This window comes from Panthera tigris, chromosome A1 (assembly GCF_018350195.1).
Source record: "Panthera tigris isolate Pti1 chromosome A1, P.tigris_Pti1_mat1.1, whole genome shotgun sequence".
In the NCBI taxonomy this organism is placed as follows: domain Eukaryota; kingdom Metazoa; phylum Chordata; class Mammalia; order Carnivora; family Felidae; genus Panthera; species Panthera tigris.
Genome location: NC_056660.1, coordinates 156,821,233 through 156,841,536, shown reverse-complemented (window position 1 = coordinate 156,841,536; position 20,304 = coordinate 156,821,233). Strand labels below are relative to the sequence as shown.

Below are 20,304 nucleotides of genomic sequence, written 5' to 3'. Positions count from 1 at the left end.
TGTTTCATGAAAGATTCTGTCTCTGTGTGAGTTTTTGCCCTCTCTGGGAGGGAAAACAAAGATTTGACTCTAAGGAGTCACTGCTGGCTCCGCCCCCTCCCTGGGGCTGGTCTGCATACTTTATATGCTTCTCCGAAGGGTAATTTGACTGTGCTCTCTGCCAAAGGGCAGGTGCTCCTGAAAGAGCTGAGGTCACACTGCCACCCTGGGCACAGCCACTGATTAAACAGAAGTATGCATTCTTCTCTGCATCTCTAGCTGATGAATCATACGAGACTGACATGACATTGGATCTGTCCCTTTAAAAATCCAGCACGCTGCTGGGCAAACTCCTCCTCCAGGGAGGTTCCTTTAAATAAGCGCCTGCTGGCCAGGCCACCGGTTTACACTCGGAGCATTACCTGCCATTGAGGATTCCTCCCCTGGAGGCGGCTCCCTGTCAGCATGGCTGAAGAGTTTGTGAACTGCAAAATCCAGCCGGGGAAGGTGGTTGTGTTCATCAAGCCCTCCTGCCCCTACTGCAAGAGGACCCAAGAGCTCCTCAGCCAACTGCCCTTCAAACAAGGGGTTTTGGAATTTGTCGATATCACAGCCACCAGTGACACTAGCAAGATTCAAGATTATTTGCAACAGCTCACTGGAGCCAGAACAGTGAGTTCTCAAAGGCTGGGCGAAAGCTCTCAGATTCCTTTTTCTTGTGGGGGCTGTGCACAGGATATGCCTGCCTGTGCCTTTCTCTAGGACACCGCTAGGGCTCCGTCACTCAGTCGTCACTCAAGGCGCGGGAGGGCTTTGCGGGGTGGGGGAGGGCGCCAGAGAGAAGACACTGCTCCAGGGACCAGGCAGCTGGACTGCAGCCAAAGGTCCTCGCAGACCCTGTGCTGTGCGTCTGGGAGCACGGGTCCAGCAGCTATCTGTTGAGCCATCCCGAATCTTTGTTTCAAGCACTGCCGGGGAAATGACAGTTTTCAGCTTGTAGGGCTGGGGCTAGAAGGTGGGGTGGAGGGGCCAAGTGTGATCTGTACGGTTCTTTTATGAACATGGGAATCGTGTGCGCTCTTTGTTCTGTGTTCACTTGGCCAAGTGGGATTTGCTGTCCTTCAATCTTTTCTTTAAGCTCTTTATTACCCAATTAGCTCATTCTTCCATATCTTCTCTAACTCCTCCCACTGGAAAAATCTAAAGGCTCATTATTTGTCCCTTCTTCTGAACTACAGAAGTTTCCAGGCCTGTCCTGGTAGGAAGTTCAGGGGCCAGAGTTTCAGGCTGGCTCTCACAATGGCTTGCTGTGTGACCCTGGGCAAGACCCCACCTCGATGATCCTCAAGGACCTCCCTGGCTGCAAGATCAGTCTAGCGAAAGGCACCTCCAAGTCCCCTTTGCTCTTAGACCGTGAGCCCCACTAAGAACTGCTGTTCTCTACCTCAAAAGGTTTCCTCTTCCTCAGCACCCATGACTTCTGGTGGGATGGACAGCCAACCAGGTAGCTTCTACCAGTTGTGGTACTGGGTGTGGTAACTGCCTGTCCACCAGCTCACGCCAGCCCTTCTCGGGATGCACGTTCTCAGACACAGCATTTGCAGAAGCATGTACCCTAGTTCCGTTCTAGTTTGACTCAGGATTTTCTCTGGGTTCTGAGTATAAAGCGTTAGAGGCTGTTTCTCCTTTCTTCTCCTGTCAGAAATCATTATTTTGGTACAGAGGGAGGCTAAACCTGTTAGCCTATTGCTTTCAGGGTGCCAGTTGTGAGCTGAGAACTCTTGTCTCTACAGCGGGAGGGCTCATTGGTCAGAGACTCTTGCTGCTAGGCTGGACCGCCAGCTGTGCAGGCTGCCTGGAGTCCGAAGAGAAAGCGGTGCCCAGGACCCCCGCAGTGATGGGTGGATCCCTCTCAGCCAGTGGTTCCCAAATGTTGCTGCACATGAGAATCACATGAGGAGCTTTTTACAAAATCTAGATGCCCGAGTCATTCCTCATACATGTTAAATCACATGTCAGAAGAAGCAGCCAGCAATAGTTTTAAATCCCCAGATGAAAGGGTACAAACTCTCGGTCTTAAGACGGGTAAGTTCTGAGGATCTCGTGGACAGCATGCTGACTGCAGTTAAGAATACTGTACTGTGCTCTTGCAATCTGCTATGGGAGGAGATCTAAAGTGTTTTCACCACACGGATGCAAAAGTTAACTATGTGAGGTGATGGATGTGTTCATCAACTTGATTGTGGTAATCATTGCACAGTGTATATGTATATCAAAACATAGTATTGGAGACCTTAAATATGTACACATTTATTTTTCAATCACACCTCAGTAAGGTCGGTGGGGGGGGGGGGGGGAAATGTTTGTGATCCTCAGGTAATTCCAAAGTCCAGCAAATCTTGGGAGCTACTTCTCAGCCTGGCATCCCCTATTCTTTAGCAGGAGAAACCTCTTCATTCAACACATTTTTTTTTTTCATTTCTTCATAGAGCAACACTTTTTCATGTGGTCTTAAGTCTATTTTTGAAGTTTTAAAAATACTTCTCACAGGTTCTTGAGTCCTGAATGCATTCCTCCAAGGTAAAGAACAGATCCTTTTAAGGTGTATGCTTCCTGTTCCCTAAGAGTGAAGGGTTTATATGCGAAGAGGCTGGAGACCTGGAAATAGTTGCTATCTTACTTACCCTGTAATGACCTGTGGTGACTGCCCACAGTAAGAGCTGAGCAGGACTTGACTGATGACAGAAACCTAGGTCTTCAATCAGGCCCTGTACCTGAGCAATTGTTTTGGTCTTACTCTGGCCAAAGCTCCTAGATCGGCATCTTGGCTTATTCTTTCTCTAATGCCCTTCTTTTCTTTAAGTAGATCCAAGTTCCTGAAGTTGATCATTTTCCTTCTCTCTGAAGAACTTCTTTGAACATTTCTTGCAAGGCAGATCTATTGGCAACGCATTTCCTCAATTTTTGCTTGTGTGACCAAGTATCTCTCCGTTACTTTTGAAGGAGAGTTTTGTTGGGTACAGCAATTTTGAAAGCACCGACTACATACTAGACACTCTACTGGACATTCGAAAACTGTTGTGAACAGAACAAACAAAAACTCGTGCCTTTGTGGAACTGACATTCTAGTATACGTGAGAAGTAAAACAGTATGGCAGAGGGTGGTCAGTGGTAAGTGCTATGGGGAAAAACTAGGTAAGAAAGGGAGATAGACAGTAGGCAGCAAGGGACAGCTTTCAATGGAGTCATCAGGGCCTCAATGATGTTAGTAGATCTCAAAAGGAGGTGAGAGAGCAAGGCATGCAGAAATTCAGCAGTAGAGTATTCCAAGCAGTGGGAACAGCACATGCAGAGGTCCTGTGGTGGCTGCATGCCTGGCAAGCAGGTCTGTGTGTCTGGAGCAGTGTTGAGCTAGTAGGAAAGTAGGAGGAGATGAGGTTGGAGAGGTAATGGGCAACAGGCTGGGAAGGCCTTTTCAAGCTATCATAAGGACTGTGGCTTTTAAAGTGCAGTGAGATTCCACTGAAGAGTTGTGAGCAGAAGAATAACCTAATGTTCGTTTTGAAAGGGTCACTGGTGGCTGGGGGGGGGGGGGGGGAGTGACCGTAGGAAGGCCAGCATGAAGGCTGAAGCTGGGAAGGCATCTGGAGGCTAGAGCAGTTCTTCAGATGAGAAATAATGGTGGCTTGTCCCAGGGACTTAGCCAAGGAGGTGGTGATGAGTTTCGGCAGTTGCCAAGCTGGCTCTGAGCAGCCTGGAGCACAGAGGAGGAGCCGAGCTGGGGCTGGATCCCCTAGAAAGGTGTGCCAGGAGAGTACAGGCCCCAGTAACAGCAAGCTTGCTTTCATGGTGGCGTTCACTTTCTGCTTCTTGACAGTAAGAGACTCTCAGGTTCCTGGAAGAGGCGGCTGGGGCCAGGAGGGGTGTGCACAGAGCACGTGTTTCTCCTTCCTCAACTGAATCAACAGATTGTGGTTCTGTCACCACTGCCCCCCACGCTGTCACATGCAGCCTGCAGTCAGCTCTGCATGTGGGTTCCAGTCAGTCACTGCTGTGCCTCAGCTGGTTTTGCTCTTGCCTAGAGGGTGGGTGTAAGGGCAGAGGGGCCTCTCAGCTCTCGGGCAAACCCCCGTCTTTGCCAGATGGTGTGCAAAAACTCCACCCTGGAGACAGCCCGATCATATCTCAGAACCTGTCCAGGTGGCTGGGGGCTGTTGCTGAGCTTTGGGTTTTCAAAACCTCACTTACTGGGGAGGAATAAACTGCTCAGTGTCTACCGGTCATTTGCAAATATGATCCCTGAAGCAGAGGAGTCCACATTACCTGGGAACTTGTCAGAAATGCAAATTCTTGCGCCCTACCCTAGACCTTCTGTATGAGAAATTTGGGCAGGTGGGAGAAAGGTAGTAGAAACCTATGTTTTAACCAACCCTTCGGCAGTTATGATGCCTTCGATGACTCATATGTGTCACAGGGATACCAAAACAGGTGAGCTACAGCATTTAAACATCTTATGATAGGCCAGGAATGAAGGGAGAGTCAGATATCACCACCCCTTTACCAGCTGAGGACAGAGCACACAACAGAGAGAAATGACTCTAATATACTGTGAATCTGAACATCAGGGACAGAGATCTAATGCAAATACTTGTCTGGCTGTATTTAGAAAAAACTCCTTCCTGGTTGTCCTGGCTCAGTCTGCATAAGGGCTCAGGTGTGGCCCCATCTGCAGAGAAACCAGCATTCAATCAGGGTGGTCTCCCTGCAGCCAGCCGAAATTCTTTTCCTGAAATGTGTTTATGTGGAGTGAAATTTTTAGGTCATGGGGACAAGCTAGACAAACCTGTGCACAGCATTCTCCAGCTGACAGACTTGTTGGCTTGAAAATAATTGTTTAGTGAATAATTTCATGCTTCTAACCGGAAAGAATATACATGAGGAGGTTGTAAAGTGATTTTAAAAGCTTTGGGTCATGGGAAATGTTAGAGGAAGGATAAGATGCCATTGTTTCTAACCTAATGATGAAGGGCCTTACCTATCTTGGCTCGTTTGCTTTCTTTAGGTACCTCGGGTCTTTATCGGTAAAGACTGTATAGGCGGATGCACTGACCTAATGGATATGCATCAGAGTGGGGAGCTGCTGAAGCGGCTAAAACAGATTGGAGCTCTACAGTAATTACAGGTGAGTGAAGGGCAGCACGCCCGGCCAGGAACAGTGAGAGATGGTGTAATTCTACTGCTGTGTTTTTTTTTTTTTTAAGTTTATTTATTTATTTTGAGAGAGAGAGAACACCTGTACATAAGTGGGGAAGGGGCGAAGAGAAGGAAAGACAGAATCCCAAGCAGGCTCTGTACCCTCAGCGCAGATCCCGCCATGCAGCTCAAAGGGACTCAGACCCACAAACCTGGAGATCATGAGCAGAGCCAAGATCTAGAGTCCAATGCTTAACTGACTGAGCTACCCAGGTGCCCCTGCTATGTTTTATTATAATCCAGAAAGACACTTTGGCTAGAGAAAGAGTGATGTGGGGTGATCTCAACAACTGTGATGTTGGGGCACCTGGGTGGCTCTGTCGGTTGAGTATCTGACTTCGGCTCAGGTCATGATCTCACAGTTCCTGGGTTCGAGTCCTATGTTGGGCTCTGTGCTGATAGCTCAGAGCCTGGAGACTGCTTCGGATTCTGTGTCTCCCTTTCTCTCTCTGCCCCTTCCCTGCTTACACTGTCTGTCTCTCACTCAGAAATAAATAAGCATTAAAAAAAATTAATTAAAAAAAAAAGAACTGTGATGTCATTTATGAGCTTCCCATTTTACAAAGAGATTGTGTCAGTGGGAGGAAATGCTTTCACTCACTCTTCATTTAACAAATACTTATTGAGCACTTACTACATGCCAGACACTGTACTAGGCCCTGGGAATATGGTGACAAACAAAAAGATAACATGGAACTTACATTCTAGAGAGGTAGACCAACCAAAAACAAGTAAATAATTCCTGAAACAAATTAATAGAATAATGTGATAGAATGAGGCAGGGGGTAGGGAGCCAATTTAGCTAATAAGCTAAGGGAAGGCCTTTCTCAGCTGGTGGAGCTGAGACCTGGTTGACCAGAAGGGGACAGCCATGTAAAGATAAAGCCAAAAAGGTTTTCAGGCAGAGGGAAGAGCAAGTGCAAAGGCCCCTGGGTGACAAGTATGGAATATTCAAGGAGCAGAAAGCAAGAACAGATTGAGTGAAGTGCATGAGAATGAGTAGCAGCAAGAAATGTGGGTGGGGGCAGGGTGCACAGGCCATGGTAAGTAATTTGATTATTTTACATGCAATGTGAAAGCAATGTTGTTTTGCATTGCGTATGTTCGCACTGAAAATCAATTCAATTTAATTGGCTTCCCAAACATCGAAACAAAGCTTTCTACAGCTGTCACCCAAAGGAAATCATTGGCTGAATGGAAAGCCAGAGGGTGATGACCTCCTGAAAAAGGAACCTGGGTACTTGTGGGGTCTGAGAAGCTCCTCTTTCCCCCAGCTCTTGTTACTGTGAGCTAGCTGTTAGGTAGGCCACACAGAGAGACTTGGTGGTTTTGATCAGTCAAAGGAGACTTTGACTAATGTATAGTTCTTAGACCAAATATTCTTTGAGGGGTGTTTATTAAAAACTTACATTTGAGCAATGCACATATGTAATTTGTGGTGGTTACTCAAAATAGAAACAGAAGTTTTATAAAAAAGTCTGAAAAAGTGTAATTGAATACCTTGAAATAAAGTGGCCAATATCAGAAAGCTCCTAATCACAATTCTGCATCACCACAGCCAATGAACACTATGTCTGTTTGTGTTAGCCTTCTGGCCTCACCCCGTGTACCAAAGCACTTAAAAGCCAATTAACTGTGGTGCCAAATGTTTCCTATTCCGGAACACTTTTTAGCAATGTAGGCTTAGATTAAAAATAGAAGAAAACTAATGACTTACCTGGAGAGATATGAAAGACCACTGCCCCCACTACGTCTGTGTTGGGGTGGGGATTCGAGTCCCTTTTATTCACAAGGTCTCTTTATTTGCATTGTCCTTCAGCATTATATGATCTCAGCATTTTGGTGCCAACTGTATCTCAAGGCTATCTGTAACAGATGTGCTTAAATAGAAAGAGTAATTGTTCTGGTAATGAAAGAAAAATGAAGGGAATTTACCTTTCCAAGAAAATCCACTTCTTTGTATTTTGTTTTCCCGGCAGGGCAGACGCCAGGATGATACCCCCTTGAGAGCTGGATGGCATTTCAAAGGAGGACCACACTTCCTGGCGGATGGATCTGGGGCTAACGGCCACAGCAACTGTTTACTTAAAATTCTGAAATGTGTTCACCCAAAAAAAAGGGGGGGGTGGATTTTTTGGCAAAAACAGCTTTTCCTTCTTTTGACTCAGTATTAAAAATGGACCAACTTGCCCCAAACCACAGGTTGGAGAAGGTTGATAGACATTTTGGGTTTCTTCTCCATTGGCACTTTGGGTTCCAAAAGACCATGACAAGTTATGGCTTAGGATTGACTCAGTGACCCAAAAGACGTTCTGTCTCTTGGGCACATGTCTCTTATGTTCTCCATATGCTAGGACCCCTCTACCTCTAAGCCAGTGTTTCTCAACCAAGATTACTCCAATCCTCTTTAGGATTAATCTATAATTGGTTTCCTGCTATTGCCTGAAAGTTACTTGGTTGAGTTTTAGCTTGATAGAATTTGCATTACAAAAACAATAGGTATTTTGAATGTGCTTTTTCAAGTTATATGTGTCTCCCAGTCATTATCCCCAACTCACCCCATCCTATCTTGGGAATCACTGCTCTGAATCCGTGTTCTAACCTTGACAACTCACAGATCTCATAGGACATGTTCAACAATTCTGTTGAACCAGTACAGAGACTCTGTACTGGGTCTTGAGGACCCAACTTGGGAAACACCACATGAAACGTTAAGCACTGTTGGTCTTCACTTGGTGCCACAGGGATCAGAGGTATCAGTGTAGCTGCTGCAATCACGGGGTTCCTCTGTTATGGAAGATGGTCATCCAGGCAATCCGGAAGAAGAGTGTATTGTTTAGATTATGAACAGAAGTCAAATGCAACATTTAAAATGTTACCACAGGAAATTTACAAACCCCTTCCCCAAGAGTATGTCTGTGAAAGGGGCCAAATTTGAGAAACATGGTCCTAAATGATTGTCTCTCCCTCCTTTGTCCTTCACTCTGTGAAAACTTAAGAGTTCTTCATTGTGAAGTTTGATCTAGAACTGCAATATTAAGTTAATTTCCTTCTATGGTCTCTAGTGGGAATGGTTAATTTCTTTTCGAATATCCAGAGATGACAGTGATTTTTGCCTAATTCTTTTCTATGTTCCCAGTATCTTAAGGAATGGTATTGTGAAATACACCAAATTAAAACTTTATTCATGTTTGTTCTCAATCATTATAAATAAAGGCACATGCTATTATCCTTCACTAAGTACAAATGGTTGATATGATTTTTAGATTTCATATTGAAATGACAAATAGTTTGAATATGTCAACACTAACCTATTGAATAATGTTTAGAATTCAAAAACAGTCTTTTCATTTCACATTCTATTTTTCCATGTCTTACCTAATACCCTTCAACCAGATTGCTGTCCATGATTGTGCAAGTTACACGCTGCACAACACTGTGCCCTCCAGAGGTTGTGCGGTATTCAACCTGCAGTCTGTGATCCACTCCAGACCATTTGCTAACACTTTCTTTCACACTTAATCCTAAGATGCCCTTTCTTCCCCTTTGATTTACTTTCAAACTTTTCCTTCAAGGCCTGATTAACAGACCATCTCCCCTGTATATACCCTCTCTTCTCACTGCTTTTGACTATAAAAAACTATTGCTCTCTCTTCTGTATCCCAAAGCACTCTGCATATAGGTACTTCAAAATTCTCACTGGGTTGAATTGAAGTTAATGCTCTGTACTGGTCTTGCCACATTCAGAAATACTCAAAGGGAAGTCTCAACTTAAACATCTTTGTCCAGACTCTAGCACAGAAGATCTATTTTATCAAAGCAATACATGCATGAGGTTTAAAATCTCAAACAATACTGAAACACTTAGGTGGCTCAGTCGGTTAAGCATCTGACTCTCAATTTCAACTCAGGTCATGATCTCACGGTTCAGGGGATCAAGCCCCACATTGGGCTCTGCACTGACAGTGAGGAGCCGGGTTGGGATTCTCTGTCTCTCTCTCTCTCTCTCAAAATAAATAAACTTAAAACAATGTCAATACCTAAAGTACTCCTGACTCCACCCATCACAAAAACCCCTGTCTGACCACATATTTATCTGTTTCATTTAAGCCTGTCTAGAAATACTGCAAGACATATTAGACATATATATGAGTGTATAGAATGCATAGCTCTATTTAAAGTACAGCCATGTATCTGCCTCCTAGGTAAAGAAATAAAGCACCTATATAACAGAGTACTTCTAAGGTACTGATAAAGCACCAGAGAGGCCCATGTGCCCCCTCCTAACATATCCCCTTCCTCTCTCCACAGAGGTAATCACTAGCTCACTCTTGTTGTAATCATTCTGATATTTCCCTATGGTTTTACTCCTTAAATATCCCTAAGCAACACATTTTAGTTTTGAAAAGCAGTAACAAACACCAACCCAGCTGAGTAAGGCAAGGACAACATTATCATAATCAGGTGAATGGCCCCAGGAGAAGATAAGCTGAATAGAGGCTCTGGGTCCTAGACTGGCTTCAGCTTCCCTAGGAGTTTACCAAAGGGGCAGCCCCTGAATACTGAGCACCCCATCGTTGGGAAAGCTAGTGTGTGAACAAATACTGGGCATCCTCTAGAAATAGAGTCAATGGAAGGGGGCTGCTCTGCCTTCTCTCCTTCCATGGCCCAACTCCATTTGTCAGGAGCAGGTCAAAACACACCACTTCTATGCGAGTGCAGCATGCCTGTGCCCCCTCCTAGCCAAGTGTGTGGTCTGAAGAAATGTCATCAGCACAAGGCAAGCTAAGTACAGTTAAGGATCTGCTTCAGGCTCATTTGGGTACTCTGTGCTCAAGTTAGGGAAAAAAAAAAAAAAAAAAAGGATACAAACTGGAGAACCACCAAATGGATAATTACACTGCTCTGGTCTGGGCTGGTTGCCCTCTATGTCTGGGCACACCTCTCTTCCCTGTGAAGGAAGGATCTCCTTTGCTGTCATTCTGGGTACTCTGTTTCTCTCCTGGGATGGTTCTCCTATTTCCCACTCTCTGTACATATTTGTTACAGCTAAACTGCTTTAACAACGATGTAGTATTATGATAGATAGAAGCTTGTTTCTCTCTCTCATGACATTCAAGAGACAGGCAGGTGGCTTTACTCCACAAAGTCACAATCAGCCAAGGGTTGAATGCACCATTTCTGCTCACATCCCATTGGCCAGAATTGATCTATGGTCCCTGTTAGCTGCAAGGGAGGCCAAACAATGGTGTCCCCAATGGGAACCCCTTGCTCCGCTATAATTCAGAGGTGTCTACACCAAAAGAAAGAAGGGGAGAATGGTTATAAAGAGCAAGTTATCAGATTGTGACTTTCTCTTTTTTCAGTCTTTTTTATTTGGGAAGGCCGTATATCCTCCATGGTTTTTAAGAAAGAGAATGGGAAGTAAAGTTGAAAAACCTTGCTTGGCTAAAAATGCTTTTATCCTACGCTTACATTTGATTGATAGTTCATCTGGCTATAGCTGCTAGTTGGAAATCATTTTCCTCCAAAAGTTTGAAGACACTGATCATTGTCTATTGTTTTCAGTGCTGCTGTTAAGAAGTCTGAGTCATTTTGATTCCTAAACCTTTATAGATGACCTGCTTGGTTTTCTTACTTGTTTTGTACTGTGGAAGCTTATAGAATCTTCCCTTTAAGACCTGTGCTCTGAAATATTACAGTGATATGCTTTGGTAAGGGTCTATTTATTTTCATTCATTCTGGGGGCTCCTTGAAGGTTTCAAGGGTCCATCCGCAGTTTTATTGGATTATTTCATAGATACTTTCCTCCCCTCCATTTTCTCTGTATACTCTTTCTGGAACTCCTAGCAGTCAAACATTGGCTTTCCTGGACTTGTCCTTTAATTTTTGTTATATTTTCTCTTATTCTTTCCCTGAGGGATTTACTCATCTTCATCTTACTTTTCTATTGAGTTTTTAATTTCTAATATTATGTTTTTAATTGCCAACAGCTCTTCAGTATTGTCTGAATGTTTCTTTTTTGTAGAAATGTTTTTGTTTCATGAATGCGATATCTTATCTCTCTGAGGTTATTGTGTTTTTTTTTAAACTTTTACTGAACTTTTTCCAACTATGATTTTTCTTATTTCCCAGAGTTCTTTCTTGTTCTTAGTTGTTTTCATTTTTTTCTTTTTCCTCTTGTTCTTGTTTATGAATGCAAATGTTTTTTTTTAATCTCTCAAAGATACTAATTATCGTTGTGACTTATTTACTTATTGAGAGAGAGTGTGAGCCAGGGAGGAGCAGAAGAGAAAGAGAGAGAGAGAGAGAGAGAGAGAGAGAGAGAGAGAGAGAGAGAATCTTAACCAGGCTCCATACCCAGAATGGAGCCCGATATGGGGCTCCATCTTACAACCATGAAATCATGACCTGAGCTGAAATCGAGTTGGACTCTTAATCAACTGAGCCACCCAGGTGCCCCCAGTTGGGGCTTTTTAAAAAGCTCTCTCCTGATTCTTGCATTTTCTCTTTTCCCTCTGAGTCCCTATTTTCCATTTCTGCTTTACATTTGAAGGCCATTCAATGTTCTGCTCTGAACAGGTGACATCTGGCCGTCTGTTCATATTTAAGAATGAGGCACCAAAACCTGGTTAGACGATTTGTGTGCACAGATTGGGCTCATCAACTGGTGGCCTTCACCACAGTCTTAGTTCAAATGCTACCTTTTCAACAAGGCCTCCCACAACACCTGACTTAAAATTTCACGTGGCATTCCCTATCCCTCTTCCTTGTTTTGTTTTTCTTTACAGGATTCATCCCCTAATACAATGCATAATTTATTTTGTTTACAGTCTGTCTTCACTAAAATATAAGCCCCTTGAGATCAGGAAATTGTGTCTGTTGATTTACTGCTCTATCTACAGCATCGAGAAAACTGGCTGCACGTAGTGGGCATTTTGATAAATATCTGTCAGATGTTAGGATGAATACATCAATGAACAAATGACTCAATCAATGAATGAACGATCATGTGCAGATCCCTCAATGGTTAGTTCCTGGGTGTTTTTCTTTTAAGCTGTTTGGTTTCCCCAGTGTCACAGCTGGGGCATCGGGTCTTGCTGCCAGGTGCTGGCTGCCGAGCAGGGGAAAGGGATTTGGCAGCTTCTGGGCCAGGGTGCAGTCTCTCATGTCCTTTCCTGGTTTCCGTCAGCTCCTGGCTGAATAATTCTCTGTGATACTCAGGGAGAAAAAGGAGTATCATCCAAAGGACACCAAGACGTTGGCACAAGGGGTTTGCAAAGAAGGCAACAAGAATAACCAGGCAAAAAAATATAAATAAATCATAGCCAAAGCTCTACTCCTTCTGTTTACTTTAAAAAGAAAGTGATTCAATCTCCTGCGGGTGTCTCATTTTTGTAACGGCCTGCAGTCTGCTGCTTCCAGCCTGGGCCCTGGAGTGGGACACCTAACAGCCATTCCTCCAAATTCCAGGGCTGTCCAAAGATGGTCCTTATGGGGAGACAACTCGCAGGGTGACAGTGTGGTCTGTATGGCCAGACCACACTATTTATATCCCCAGTGACTATTTTTAGGCCATTATCTTAATATTTGGTTGTAAGAGAAAGCCACACACCCTAATGCACTGTACCATAGCAATTGTTAGTAGGTCCTGGGATGTATGTTACAGAACCTGGCTCCTGAAATGTTTTAAGTAAAATTTCTTTCTTTTCTTAATAGTCTTTTCTTATTAAATACATTAAACATTTGAAAGAGTAGAATTTAATCTTGCCAATTAATGGGAGAGAATTCTAGCCTGGTCCCTTTAAACACAGGTGATATTTAAATTCAGGTCTATATTTATACACAGATTTCTATTTTCTGTCCCCAGGGGACTTTTCTGGTGAGCTGTGCAGAGCTGAGGGGGGAGAGGAGAAGAAGGGGTGTTAGGAGAGCCAATGAAAGTGCAGAGCTTCGTGTCACCCTCTGGGGTTGCCCCTAGTGCACCTGGGTTTGATTCTTTATGGCTCTTCCTGCCCAGTCAAGGCCCCCTCCCTGCTAGCAGGGCTGAAGTAGCCTCCGGGTGCCTGCAGCTGAGCTCACTCAGGGAGAGAGAACTGCCTTCTCAATTTTCTCTTGTGTGCCTCATAAGACTTCAACTACTTTATACATAAAATTACAAGTTGTTTTCAAGGTGGGGTACTAAGGTATTTATTTTTGAGAGAGAGGAGAGAGCACACAGGCAGGTGAGGGGCAGAGAGACAGGGAGGCACAGAATCTGAATCTGAAGCAGGCTCCAGGCTCTGAGCTATCAGGACAGAACCTGACGTAGGGCTTGAACCTGTGAGCTGTGAGATCATGACCTGAGCTGAAGTCAGATGCTTAAGCAACTGAGCCATCCAGGCGCCCCCCCCCCACCCCGCCCCTTATTCTTTGTTAAAAAAAAAAATTAATGTTTATTTTTGAGAGAGAGAGCGCAAGCAGAGGAGGGGCAGAGAGAGAGGAAGATAGAAAATCCAAAACAGGCTCCAGGCTCTTTGCTGTCAGCACAGACAGCCCCAACATGGGGCTCGAACCCACAGAGATGAGATTATGACCTGAGCCAAGCCAGATGCCCAACTGACTGAGCCACCCAGGCACTCTATTTGCCTTTTGCTATTATTTTTCCAAGTCATCCTAAGGATCGGGTATGAATGTTCTTTAAGACAATCTGCCCTGCCTTCTAACCAGAGGTGTCAGACACAGACCAGAGGATCCACTCTGGGAAGGAAAAACCAACAACTCCTGGGAAGACCAAATCAGAGACTTTGGCTGGAAGCTGTGGCCACAAGGCCCGTCCCCTAGCATCTAGAATGCAATCCCCCTCTGTGGCAAGAGTGTGCACACAGTGTTGACTCTGATTGTCTTTAACCAGTCACCTGAGTGGAAGATGTCACTCACAAACACAGTCATTGGATGACCAGAGAGTGCAGAGTGTGAGGGAAGAAAAGGATGGATTACAGGCTGCCCTCTCAAAAGAGAAGAATGTGAGTAGCCTGAGACAGAAAAAATGTAAGCTAACCTGAAAGTTGCCGTGGTTCTTTTCCCAACCCAGAAAGCCTGAGACAGGCAGCACCAAAGAAGGGATAAATGTGGCTCTGGGCCATTTTTGATGACAACTTATCCCACTCAGTTATGTCCTAATAGACTGTCCTTAATATAACAAGGAAAACTCCCCTTGTCCAAGTGAGGGTTGGAGCAATGAACACAAAGTGGCCCTTCATGCACACCTGAGCTGGCCTAAGAAGAGAAATATCCCTTTGTGAGAATCTGGGGAGTGAGGGCTATGTGCTCCCCATAATGAGATGATCTTTAGTGTGAGGCCTCTTCTCTCCACTGATTATTCTTTGGCTTGTGGAGAGTGGACCCTGTGACCTACAGAAACCTGGCATGGTCTCAGGGCTGTTGACAGGGTCAGAACATCCACAGATGTTCCCATTTTCCACAGGTATATACAAAGACATACCTTTCTATGTATCTTTTACTACATCTATTTTTTTTCTAGTATTTCAAAAAAGGTGAACAATTGGTCTACCAAGTTAGAAGTTTTTCTTAGTTTATTTTCTTGTATGGCAACAGCAGCAGTGAATAAAAGATAAATTCATTTAAAGGATCACTGCATGTACATAGAATTATCTCTTCAAAATAGTTAATTTACTTAAAAAGAAAAAAAAAGCATCTCAGCAGTTATAGTAGCTTTTGACCATTACTGTTTTCTCAGTGGCTAAAGCATAACCACTACATGTGGAGAGGCTGTGGTCTGTCCCATCTTTTAATATCAAAAAAATGGGGAGGGGAGTATCCAGAAGTTTGGAAATATCAGAAGCTATTGTCCTATACCAAAGAGATGGCTAACACCTGGTTCTCAACCTTCCTATTTGCACAGATCAGAATCTAGAAAACAGCCACAGACTAAAGGTAGTAGCAAATAATGGTTAACTCCTATCAAAGTCAGTGTATAATGAATTTTATCCCATGTTTCCCAGGCATTTTTAAAAGGTTATAGAATCTACCCATTGGCTGGAATAGGAGAACATAAAAGTCTGCATGCTATGATGAAAGCAGCTTAGATAGACTCAGCTGCTATCACCGGAGGCCAAGCTCATTCTATGTTTTGAACATGTTTTCACTCATGTGATCCTCCCAGTGGCCCTATAAGCCAACTATTATTGATGAGAAAGTGTGGGGCAAGCTGAGGGCAAAGTACAGGCTAACAGTACCCCCAACCCCAAGGTGTAATATGTGATGTTCCTCGGACACTCCTGGCTACCCAAAAACATAGGAAAGAGCTTTAAGTGCTTGCCATGGTGATGCAGGAAACAAAAGCAAATGAAAAATTAAATTTCCTTACTGCGAACAGCCCACTGACAAGTCCTTGAAACCAGCAGAGTGACCTCCCTCTAGGAGCTCAGTTGTCTCGATAACATTTTGCTAGGGGCAAAAGAGCATCTTGGCTTCACATTATCCCAACCTTGAGCATACTGTAAGTCTACTTTAACATATAAAAATTCCACTGGAAACTTCCTTTATCTCAACTCTCCCAGGGTATATGCTGGCAATCACACTCCAAGCCTATGGCCCCCTGATATACATCTGAAAGTCTCGTGACTGAGATTTTACCAAACAGTAATAAATGGTGCTTCCCTAGCAACAGCTCACCCCCCTCAAGATCCTGGAAACCTCGTTTCCAAAATAGCTTAGAGACCTACTCTATCCCTGACCCCCTCCCAACCTGAGGGCACATAATCAGTTACCCATCATGACCCCAGTGCAGCTCTTTCTGGCCACGGGTCCTGTCCCCATGCTTTAATAAAATCACCTTTTTGGATGTAAAATATCTGTATGCTGAAAACTATAGAAAGCTTATGAAGGAAATTGAAGAAGATATAAAGAAATGGAAAAACATTCCATGCTCACGGATTGGAAGAATAAATATTGTTAAAATGTCAATACTACCCAAAGCTATCTACACATTCAATGTAATCCCAATCAAAATTGCACCAGCATTCTTCTCAAAGCTAGAACAAGCAATCCTAAAATTTGTATAGAACCACAAAAGACCCCGAATAGCCAAAGTAATTTTGAAGAAGAAGACCAAAGCAGAAGGCATCACAATCCCAGACTTCAGCCTCTACTACAAAGCTGTAATCATCAAGACAGCATGGTATTGGCACAAAAACAGACACATAGACCAATGGAATAGAATAGAGACTCCAGAGTTGGACCCACAAAAGTATGGCCAACCGATCTTTGACAAAGCAGGAAAGAATATCCAATGGAAGAAAGACAGTCTGTTTAACAAATGGTGCTGGGAGAACTGGACAGCAACATGCAGAAGATTGAAACTAGACCACTTTCTCACACCATTCACAAAAATAAACTCAAAATGGATAAAGGACCTGAATGTGAGACAGGAAACCATCAAAACCCTAGAGGAGAAAGCAGGAAAAAACCTCTCTGACCTCAACCGCAGCAATTTCGTACTTGACACATCCCCAAAGGCAAGGGAATTAAAAGCAAAGATGAACTATTGGGACCTCATGAAGATAAAAAACTTCTGTACTGCAAAGGAAACAATCAACAAAACTAAAAGGCAACCAACAGAATGGGAAAAGATATTTGTAAATGACATATTGGACAAAGGGCTAGTATCCAAAATCTATAAAGAACTCATCAAACTCCACACCCAAAAAACAAATAATCCAGTGAAGAAATGGGCAGAAAACATGAATAGACACTTCTCTAAAGAAGACATCCGGATGGCCAACAGGCACATGAAAAGATGCTCAACGTCACTCCTCATCAGGGAAATACAAATCAAAACCACACTCAGATACCACCTCACGCCAGTCAGAGTGGCCAAAATGAAGAAATCAGGAGACTATAGATGCTGGAGAGGATGTGGAGAGACGGGAACCCTCTTGCACTGTTGGTGGGAATGCAAACTGGTACAGCTGCTCTGGAAAACAGTGTGGTGGTTCCTCAAAAAATTAAAAATAGACCTACCCTATGACCCAGCAATAGCACTGCTAGGAAGTTATCCAAGGAATACAGGAGTACTGATGCATAGGGGCAATTGTACCCCAATGTTTATAGCAGCACTTTCAACAATAGCCAAATGATGGAAAGAGCCTAAATGTCCGTCAACTGATGAATGGATAAAGAAATTGTGGTTTATATACACAATGGAATACTAAGTGGCAATGAGAAAGAATGAAATATGGCCCTTTGTAGCAACGTGGATGGAACTGGAGATTGTGATGCTAAGTGAAATAAGTCATACACAGAAAGACAGATACCATATGTTTTCACTCTTATGTGGATCCTGAGAAACTTAATAGAAGACTATAGGGGAGGGGAAGGAAAAAAAAAGTTAGAGAGGGAGGGAGCCAAAGCATAAGAGACTCTTAAAAACTGAGAACAAACTGAGGGTTGATGGGGGGTGGGAGGGAGGGGAGGGTGGGTGATGGGCATTGAGGAGGGCACCTGTTGGGATGAGCACTGGGTGTTGTATGGAAACCAATTTGACAATAAATTTTATATTAAAATAAAATAAAATCACCTTTTTGTACCAAAGACATCTTCAAGAATTCTTTCTTGGCCATCGGCTCCAGACCACTCCACCATCACCCCAAAACTTCATCACTATCACCATCATTTCTGTTCTAAAGATGCAACACACAGAGAGGTTAAGTAGATTACCCAGGATCTCTCAGCAGAGCCAGGATTTGAGTCCAGCAGGCTTCCAGGAGCACATGTGCACATACTTACAACCACACTGTCCTTCACTAGGCCTTTCACCGTGAGGAAGACCTACAGGTATTTCCTGGTCCAAAGGAATGACTGAAGGGCCTTCGCAGGCCTCTGGGTGTTGAGCCACAACCACAAGAAATGATCTGATACTTCTCCAGCATGACTGTCTCTTAGCTCAGGGTTTCCCAGAATAGATTCTTCGGAACACTGGCTCCAAGCCACATTGATAAATGTTACACGAAAAAAGGGGTCTGATGGTCAAATGAGTCTGGGGAATGCTGGGCTGCACAACTGGCTGGCTGCGGGAGTTGCACTCATTTTCAAAGTCTATGCATTTTATCTGATAAACTTTAAGAACTTATGCACTTGAGGACTTCCAGCATCCAATTCAATATGTAAGAAGCTTAGAAGTTGACACTTCACTTTAACAAGTGAAAAGCTGAATAAACCGAAACATTAACGGTGTTTCTTAGATCCGTAAGAGACATGAAGCCACAGGTTAAACCACTGCCCTCCACATTGGAGAGACTGACAGGCAGATACAGAGAATCACAACTGACCAGAGCAGGGAGCTCCATGAGGATTAGTGTCGGTGCAGGGAGACCTGAACTATAATCCGTGATTTGCTGGAGGCCCAGTGTGGACAATCTAAGAGTTAAAAACTCCAGGGAGCCCCCACTTTTTGTGAGGTCTGCTTCCTATTTTTCTAAAGAGATTCTCACAGTGAATATTGGAGAAAAGTGCCCTCATGCTTCCAGCAGGGGGAGGGGAGAAAAACAAAAACAAAAACAAAAACAACTTTGACATGTGCCACTGTCAGTGCCACATGAACACTGTTTTTCTTAACAAGGTCTATTCTCTCGGGAGTTAACTCTTTAACTTGGGCCTAAACTGCTGGGCTTTTATCAGAAGCTAACTGACCTGGGGGAGGCGAAAACCCACCTGTACTCCCTGTAGTCTTTAACAAAGGAAAAAGGAAATGCCCATCTCCATCCGTCCTATCGTACCCGGCTAGGGGAGGGGGGATGACATGTGAACCTTACAGTCCAGAAGCACAGGCTCACTAAAAACTGACACCTACCAAAAGGACTGTGGAAGGCTTCCCCTCCCCCCACACATCATATAACCACATTATTGAAGTCTTATTTACAACATTTACCCAGGACATCATGAAAAAATGATACGGTGTATTAAAAGGCAAAAAGCACAGCTGGAAGAGAGAGAGAGAAAGCCTCAGAACCAGATTTAGATATGGCAGGGATGTGGGGATTATCAGGCTGGGAATTTAGAACAACTATGATTAATATGCTAGGGGTTTTAGTAGATAAAGTAGACAGCACACAAGAACAAATGGCAATGTACACAATGAGTTGGAAATTCCAAGAAAGAAACAAAAAGAAATGCTAGAGATAAAAAACACTGTAACAAAAATAAAGAATGCCTTTGATGGGCTCATTAGTAGACTGACATTTGCTATGGTCTCAATGACCCTATCCCCCAAATGTACATGTAGGAATTCTTATACCCAATGTGAAGGTGTTAGAAGGTGGGGCTTTGGGGAGGTTATTAGGTCATGGGAGTGGAGTCCTCATGAGTGGGATTAGTGCTCTTATAAAAGAACCCACAGAGCTCACTAACCCCTTCCACCACGTAAGGACACAGTGAGAAGCCAGGACCAAAGAACAAGGTTCTCACCTGGCATCTTGATCTTTCTAGCCTCCAGAAATGTGAGATACAAATCTCCTGTTGTTGATAAGATACTCAGTCTATGGTAATTTGTTAAGCAGTTCAAACAAACTAAGATGGAGGAAAGAATCTCTGAGTTTGAGAATATCTCAAAGGGAACTTCCCAAGCTGAAAAGCAAAGAAATAAAAGACGGGGGAAAAAATAGAGAGCAGGATATCAAAAAACTATGGGACAATTATAAAAAATGAAATATATGCAAAATGGGAACACCAGAAAGAGAAGAAAAAGGAACAAAAGAAATACTGGAAACAATAAGGACTCAGAATTTCCCAAAATTAATATGAGACACCAAGCCACAGATCCAGGAAGCTCAGAGAACATCAAGCAAGGTAAATGCCAAAAAGCTGTCTCTAGGCATATAATTTCGAACTACAAAAATATAAGATAAAGAGAAAATCCTGTAAGAAGGCAGAGGAAAAAAATATCTAACCTATAGAAGAACAAACATAAAAATTACACCTGACTTCTTTTCATAACCCATGCAAGCAGTAGGCTGAAATACTTAAAATGTTGAGAGAAAAATCCCACCAAGTTAGAATTCTGTGCCCTGTAAA

General features: G+C 43.6%; 1 protein-coding gene across 1 annotated transcript; it reads left to right on the top strand.

The window, feature by feature from the left end:
• The first annotated feature begins 308 nt into the window (after window positions 1-308).
• GLRX (glutaredoxin) lies at window positions 309-8,461 on the top strand. The gene is made up of 3 exons (XM_007078901.3): window positions 309-651; window positions 5,042-5,161; window positions 7,212-8,461. Exons 1-2 carry the CDS (start codon window positions 445-447, stop codon window positions 5,153-5,155), a joined length of 321 nt encoding a protein of 106 aa, XP_007078963.1. The 5' UTR covers window positions 309-444; the 3' UTR covers window positions 5,156-5,161; window positions 7,212-8,461.
• Window positions 8,462-20,304: the final 11,843 nt, after the last annotated feature.